The sequence below is a fragment of the Cynara cardunculus genome, assembly GCF_001531365.2.
Source record: "Cynara cardunculus var. scolymus isolate 2C chromosome LG 13, CcrdV1, whole genome shotgun sequence".
In the NCBI taxonomy this organism is placed as follows: domain Eukaryota; kingdom Viridiplantae; phylum Streptophyta; class Magnoliopsida; order Asterales; family Asteraceae; genus Cynara; species Cynara cardunculus.
Genome location: NC_037540.1, coordinates 984,586 through 992,915, shown reverse-complemented (window position 1 = coordinate 992,915; position 8,330 = coordinate 984,586). Strand labels below are relative to the sequence as shown.

Below are 8,330 nucleotides of genomic sequence, written 5' to 3'. Positions count from 1 at the left end.
AATTTAATACTTTTTTCTTTATTTAATTTAATACTTTTGTTTTTTATTTTATTTTTGAGTAAAATGTACAAAATAGCAATTTACTTTCATAAATTTCTTTATTATAACATTGTATTCCCAGTTTTTCTAATTACATCAATGTACTTTCAAACTATTTTTTATTAGAACATTGTACTTTGAAAAATTTACCCATTATAGCATTGGGTAACATTTTGATTTAAATTTACCCATTATACCAAGTTTCCATGCTACTTTATTATCCATGTAGGTTGTCTATATGTACTATAGTGATGTGACTTTCTTATTACAACATTACACTTTCAAAATTATTTTATTATAAAATTTACTAGTTCTTATTTAACAATGTACTTTTAATTTTAATATTTAGATATTTTACAGGTTATTTAATAAATATATTAAATGAATTAAAAAAATTCTAAATTATTTGTTAATATACCAATATTAATAAAGAGTTTGTTTCAAATACAACTAATCGCATTTGTATAACCAATGCAACCCAATAAATTGAGATATTTATGGAAATGATGATAGTTCATTTATTATGATTTGAATATTTATGGAAGATAAATATGATTCATTAATTATGATCAATACTTTATATCAGGAAACAATCAAAACTTATATGAAATAACATATCAATCAAATGAAATGGATGGTTGAGATTGAGTTGTATTGGTTGCACAAATGTCAAGGGTTGTATAATAACCAACCTCTATTAATAAAACTAGTAGAAAATAACTTATCTCACTAGTATTTTTTTAAAAAATATGTGTTTTTTGATATAAAAAAATAAGAATTGTTCTTTTTTTACCAAAAAAATATTATCTTTTAAAGAATATATTATATTTGTTCAAAAAMTTTTACTTRACGTATAAATACATTAAATAAATTAGATTTTTTTGAATTATTTATTAATATAACAATATTAAAAAATTGTAGAACACAATTTATTTCGTTAAATAAAAAGATAGATTTTTTATCCAACTTCACAGTGTTTTACTGTGAAGTTTCAAATATAAAAAAGTGGTATCACGAGTCTAACGAAAAGGTTGGTCTTCCATGATCGTAAGTCCAACGCACAAATATACATGGACTGATACTTTATAAAAAACACACAGGGACGAATAACCAGTGTCGCACTTCATCTCCTCCTTTTTATTAAGCCGCTGCACAGCCACTGCAACCAAGCTCTAATATCATGGTGAGAAGACCACAATGTGTGACTACAATCTGAAAGGATATATATACAAAAGACGTAGAATTTCAAGAGTGATAAAAGTAATTAAGGGGTTGTTTACTCAAATACTTACCCAGTAAGTGTTTATCTATAGAAGTCAACACTATAATTTACTTTGATGCGTAAGATTTTAGTACATCAAAACGTATCAAATGCAACAATTTTCCGGGAAAACACTTACCTGGGTAAAATTTTAGTACATCAAAATGTTGATTTGATGGTCATATAAATTTAAAAGTTCGTTACAAACTTTCTTACCCGTGATATTTGAGTGTTTTTGTTCACAAGACTTTTCACCTTGACATTAGTTTAGGCGGTTTAAACATACGGCTATAATCAATCATTATCACAAAACTTTGTATTAAATCAAATGTTACAATTTTCTTTTTAGCAAAATAAATATTATAAGTTGAGCAAATATGTTGAATAAAATCCATACTTTATTTATAGTTGTGTGTTTCTCATTAGAATACAGAATGTTTGGCAAAACATTCAAGCATAAAACGATAACATACATTTAAGAAGAAGTTATCTACCACTTTCTTGGAATATACACAGCTTATTTTCACATAGCATAGGCAAAATTTATTGCAATATATAATAACGAGTAACACGTATGCTACAACAAGATAAATTTCATCAACAGAAATATAACACAAAATATTTTAAAACAAACTAAAACATTTAAGAAACTCCCTAAAGTTTGTGTAAAATCAAGTGAGCGCCAAATTGAGGTTTTAAAGTAATTATAGCGTGTGGAGCATGTGAGTATGACGGAGATAGATCAAAAGAGAAGCGTTGCAGAATCATTGCAAACACTATTTTAGCTTCTAGCATTGCGAAATTCTGTCCGACACATATACGTGGGCCACCTCCAAATGGGACATATGACGCTTGCCCCTTGGTTGCCTTTAGCACACCTTCAGAAAATCTTTCGGGCTTGAACTCGTTCACATCTTCACCCCATATATCTTGGTCATGGTGTAAAAACAACGTGTTTAATTGAATGAGGGTTCCTGCCGGCAAGATTATGTTTCTTAATTTGGTTTCTTCATGTACTGATCGTCGTAGCAATATTGCAGATGGATATAGTCTAAGAACTTCATTGAAGATCATGTTGCCCTGCAAAAGAATAATTAAGATACAGAATAAATATGGATTTTGACATGTTTAATAAGGAGATAGCTTTGGTAAGCCACAAGTATGAAAAAACTTACAATTTTTAGGTGATTCAACCCATCAATATCTGGTCTTTCTTGTCCGAAAACCTGTAAAACTTCCTCTCTAGCTCGTGTCTGCCACTCCTTGTGTTGACCTAGTAAAATCATAGTCCAAACAAGCATATTTGCGGTGGTTTCCTGTCCTACAAAATAGAAAAGTTTGCATTCTTCGATGACTTCCTCAATGCTTAAGCCAAAATTGATATTTCCTCGTTGTTTAATTTCTTTGTAATTGGAATCCAAAAGAATGCCCAGAAGGTCATCATTGATACTTTCCCCGGCCTTCATAGCAACAACTCGTTTATCAATTATACTCTTTATCGAAGCCTTCACTTCCCGATCAATCTCTTTCATCCTCTTGTTTTTTTTGGTAGGCAAAAATCTGTTAGAATCATAGTTTATTAGCTTAAATACCAAAAAATAATGATATCCCAACTTTAAATGTCTACTAAATAGTAGATTGGAGTTAAAATGTTACACTTTGCATTGTATTGTTCGTTTTTTAATGTAAACAAATTGTTCGGAAAGAAACTCACTTTGATCCAGGAATGTAAATTGACATTGCAGCTTTCATAGTCATCTCCCCTAGTTCTCTCTGAAGTTCAAATATCTTTCTTCCTTCCTCAAAACTACTACCAAACGATGTACGTGAAATCACGTCCGCTGTAAGTGTTTGAAGATGAGGCCATACATCCACTTCACACGAGCTCTCTTTCGTTACCATTTCGTCCCATTTGTGAATCATCTCACCGCAACTCACAAAAAATGCAGGAACCATATGCTGACAAAAAAGAAAATACAATTAAGCATATATACTAACAATGATTTCAAATAAATTAAAGAGCAGAATGGTAGGCACGAAACCTTGAGCTTCTCGACATGGAAAGCAGGGTTGATGATTTTTCTATGTTTAATCCATTGATCAGCCTCGACATTGATCAACCCTCTTCCTAGCAACTCTATTAATGGGTTTCCTCCCTTTGGCTTTTGAAATTGATGATAATTAGCCAAGACCTCTTTCATCATTGTGGGTTCAGATATGTTGACCATAGGTCTTGTCCCCATCCATGTAAAACAAGTCTTGCCTGTATGTCGATGTTGTTAAAACCAGACACCAATGAACTAAATGTTTGACATGAAATTAATTTGGAAAAGCATTTATTAATCATTTATTTGTATTAAAAGCGATGCTAATTTTACATTTATTATTTGTTTATTTCTATTAAGATCTAGAAATGTCAAGTATCTGCAAGAGAAGCCAAATATATTGAATATTTTTTACAACTCAAAATAAATTTACATAATTAGCTAAATATATAGTTATTACACTTCTTAATCAGTTAAATTACAATTTTTTCCTTAATGATAGAGGCAAACATTCTCGCTTTCCATTTCAACTCTTAAAACAACTACAAAACAAAGAGGTTTTACCGAAGGAAAAAATCCGTCTGTAATCCGCTAGAAAAAGCCATCATCGGCGATCTCATTGCCGGAGAAAGTGTGGCCATTGGTCATGATTACTAGTGGATTACTGCCACATTTTCAATCACCAACCGAAAAATTCGTCAGTGATGGTCAACCCAACGGTGATCCGACATAGATCTGTCTGAAATTACCGACGAAAAAACCCACTACAACAAAATCGGGTTTATAGGATGTCCAAAAAATTTAAGCGTCCTAATAGATTGTTATACAGGCTCTAATTTTAAAGATTAAAGAATAAAGTTTCTTATCTAAAGGTATTATAATATGTTTATAGAATGTTTTAGACGTTTAACAAGTTTTTTACAACATTTCTAGCACAGAGTCTCATTAGCAATTTTATAGAACATTATTTGAAAAAATGTTCTATAAAAACAAGTGTTCTGTAAAAAAATGAGTTTATAGGACACTTTCTTAAAATTGTCCTATAAAATTTGATAATGCGATGCTTTGTATTAAAAGTATCCTAAAAAATTTGTTAAGAGGCCCAAAGCGTCCTATCAACTTATTACAATGCCTTTAGATAAGACGCTTTATATTTTGGTCCTAAAAGTTAAGTCCTATAAAACAGTCTATTATGACGTTTTGGAAAATGATGGCACCTTATAAACCTAATTTTGTTGTAGTGACCTGAAGTCTCTTTACTTTGTAGTGTTATTTATGTTTCTTAATTAATCAAGAGTATAATAGGAAATTTAGTGAATTATAACTATCTCTTTTTGAAAATAGCCCTTATTATACCATCCAATAACAATTTATCAAGTTGTTGTAACAATTTTATTTATGATACATAATTGTTTGGTTCTATAAATCCAAGTCTTATAAAATAGTGTATTAAGACATTTGAACATATTCAACGTTTATAGTAGTCCTACAGATGCTCTAAACAAGATACCAAGTCAAACAAATGCACAAAACATTTCCCACTATTGGATCACATATGTATAGAAATCGAGATTCCCTGTTTCACATATACGTACCGTGAGTAATGATGGATTTATGGAAGAGTGTCAATACACGAGGAGTGATATCATGATTTAGACTCATAGGTTTAGAGTTGGCTTCGTTTATCATGTTCTCCAACTCTTTCGAATCTCCGACCATGAATCGGTAAGGGGTGCCTTTGAGTCCTTGATCTCTTAGAAACTTCTCCATCTTTTTCGGTTTAAACCACAAGAAATTCAAAAGTCGCCATATGTATATCGTCAAGATCCCTGCTACTCCGATAACACAAACAACTGTTGTTTCCTCCATGGCTGTAGAAAAGCTGTGAGGTAATTTTGTGAACTTGTGATGATGTTCAGAGAACGAGGGTATTTATTGATTGATAATTTTTCTTTTATAACCCTAAGGTTTGAGTGGTTGATGGTTATGCATCCTGTGTTTTTTTATTGTATTCATGAATAAGAAGGAAAAATTGTATTGAACTTGTACCTGATGTTATGTTGATGGAGAGGTTTGAAATTTTTACGTCTAAACTATGAAAACTTTTGTCGGCTTAAAATAGGTTGAAATTGTATTATAATGGAATATTTCGACCCATTCTACAATCAAATCTTTCTTTATTTTGAAGAGTCATATTGCTGGAGCCGGAGCTATTAAACGTTGAGTGGTCTTTTATGTTCCCATTCACTCGATTATTATAAGAGACAAAAAAATTAGACGTCTAAAATTGCATCCACTTGATTTTAAGGGGCGCCTTTAAATATTTTAAAACCAAATTTATCACAGAATTAAAAAAGGGTAGAATGGTTGAATTACCAATTCATATGAAAAAGGTCATAGGTTTGAATCTTATTTAAAAAAAAATTTGCTTATTTTTCTCGTATATTGATTTTTTTTTTCATATTTTTTTTCTTTTTCAATGTCAATTAATCTTAAAAATTGTCCACTTCTATCTATACATATAAGGAAAACTGAGAAACACTCTAGTAATCGTTCATCTGGACAATATCCATATGTTCATATAGGTAATTTTAAGCAATTTGTTTGGTATGCACATGTGCATAATACATACAAGTGCATAAAAACCAAGAAACAACTTCAGTTACCAGTAAGCACATGTGCATGCCGTCCAAATGAACGTTTATCAAGGTATTCCTTAGTTTTTCATTTGTGTGAAGTTTTCCCCTGAACCTCCCTATATATAGGGGGCCTTCTTGTAAGATTTTACTAATACGTGAGATTTGTAAGATCCAATTTAAAACATAAAAAAATAGTTGAAAAAAATCTAATAAAAATTAAGGGCAAATTGCGTAAAAATTTTATTCCTATTTTAAATAACATACTTTAAAAACTTTCAATTTTGATACCTGAAATATAAAATCTCAAACTTTTAATTACTTAATTTACCTATACTTCTTCAGGTAACCGGTAACTAAAGATGACATGTATTTAAAAAAATGATGTGGAAAAAAATCGGCATGTAAGTTAATGACATGAAAAATATTATAACACATTTAACCAAAACTCAATTTCCTAATAACAGGGATTTCAATCAGTGCTCTAAATTCCAATGTTTTCAATCTTCGACCGACCACTCTTTCTTCTTCAATGGGCTTCTTCAATCGGTCTCTATCTTCCATCGCTCGTCATCAATCGATCTTATCGTGGTGTTAAGTATGTGAAATCGTCGTATTTCTTCTTCAATCGGCTTTAGAGTTCATTAAAAAAATCATTTTGTGTTTTTAGGGTTTGAATATGCTATATCTGACTGCAATTAGTATCCAGTTAGTTATAAACTCATCACCACGTATTTCTTTACTCATCACTGTGTCTGTGAGGTTGGTGCTTCTTTGCTCTTCTTATTCTTGTTATAACGAGGGCCATTATATCGTTGGGAAGATCCCACTTTATCATTGGGAAGATTTCAGCTTGAATATGAATTGAACCATCATCATCAATCATCATCATCAGGTTGGATGCTTTTGATAGTATCATGTACCTTCATAATAATCGTCAAGTTTATGATATCCGCATCAAGGGAAATAATTAGTCATTGAAGGAATTTTGTTTCTGGAATCATTAGTACTTGAGATACCGTCGGTACTTAGTTTTGCGGTTGATGTTTGAAGAGGGAAAGTGGGTGAGAATCGTGTTGTGTATGCATACATGTTGACGCTTTCATATAATTGGCAATTGCAATGGTAGTTTGTCAATGCTAGGACTGAAGATAAGTTGTTGAAGTAGAAACGTAGTTTAGAGGTACGATCACCAAGCGTTTTTATGTTAAATTGCTTTAAAACATTCATGTCTGTGTTTAAATGCCTAAATTTTTATCTTGTTTCTTATTCATAAAAATGGTAGCACTTATAGGGGTCGTTTACCAAACGCTTATCGGGTAAGTCATTACTAGCAAGAGTCATCACTCTCACCTACCTTGTTGAGTAATATTTTCAACCATCAAAATGGATTGTGGTAAGCGTCTTTTACCCGGTAAGCGTTTATCGGGTAAAATTTTGATCCGTACCATTTTGCCAATAATAGCATCAAAACAGTTTCATAAAAGTAACTCATATCAAACGCTTGATAAATATTTGTTCCCATTTTTCAGTTTTCAAAATTTCTATAATTCTAACTACTTTAGATGATAAAAAATTTCATGCTTTTCTTTTCTTCTGATTGTTTCCGATTATATGCCGATTGTATGTGTAAAACCAACTCGAAAGGGGTTTATTTCAGAGACCAATGTTAATGATTTCATATTTTAAAAAAACTTAAACACAAATAAAATATTACATATATATTATCCTTGATTTTGTCTACTTTAATTTCAATTCTATTTTAAACCACTAAATTTTATAATAGTCGTGTTTTTAATACCATAAACAAATCACTACACTTTATTTTGTTTTACAGATGGTTCTTTTATCAAAACAGATGGTCCTTTTTTTTTATTAACCTGAATATCCAACCCGCTATGCAAACCGACTAATCCCAGGACGACCAGAAAGTCCGGAGTCACCGCATTTGAACCTCCGTGGCCACAAAGGGATTTTTATTTCTCCTTGGATTTGAACCTGAGACCTTCATGTACTTTTGACCGAGCCAAGCTCAAACCAAATCTGGTCCTTTTTATCAAAACCAAAAACAAATTATATTGTCTTGTTTGTAGTTTGAGAACACAAAAATTAGTTTAAAATTGCGTATACATATCTTTTAAAACTGATGTAGTGTTTTGTCAAATTAATGGTAGAATAGATGTTGGTTAGGGTGTGAAGAGACAAGCCATAGACCTTTAATTTGAATAGATAGATCAGATCGATTTCAGTTTATATTTAAACAATCTTATCTGTAATTACTTACTTATTTATAAAGACAGAAAAATCAACTAAATTTTACTTAAAAATATCCAAGAACATAGAAAATCA

The 8,330-nt window shown here is 30.9% G+C and overlaps 1 protein-coding gene across 1 annotated transcript; it reads right to left on the bottom strand.

Annotated features, from left to right (window-relative positions):
* Positions 1–1,954: 1,954 nt before the first annotated feature.
* LOC112525525 (cytochrome P450 CYP72A219-like) lies at positions 1,955–5,214 on the bottom strand. The gene is made up of 5 exons (XM_025135687.1): positions 4,941–5,214; positions 3,343–3,563; positions 3,015–3,259; positions 2,476–2,860; positions 1,955–2,380 (listed from the first exon to the last, which is right to left on the bottom strand). The coding sequence occupies exons 1-5, from the start codon at positions 5,212–5,214 to the stop codon at positions 1,955–1,957; spliced, it is 1,551 nt and encodes a 516-aa protein (XP_024991455.1).
* Positions 5,215–8,330: the final 3,116 nt, after the last annotated feature.

What these genes read in the sequence shown, in the direction of transcription:
- LOC112525525 (XM_025135687.1), bottom strand. Translation starts at nt 5,214, where the DNA reads ATGGAGGAAACAACAGTTGTTTGTGTTATCGGAGTAGCAGGGATCTTG. An exon ending in ATTTACATTCCTGGATCAAA is followed by an intron (nt 2,861 to 3,014) that starts GTGAGTTTCTTT and finishes TGATTCTAACAG; the next exon opens with ATTTTTGCCTACCAAAAAAA. An exon ending in GGTTGAATCACCTAAAAATT is followed by an intron (nt 2,381 to 2,475) that starts GTAAGTTTTTTC and finishes ATTCTTTTGCAG; the next exon opens with GGCAACATGATCTTCAATGA.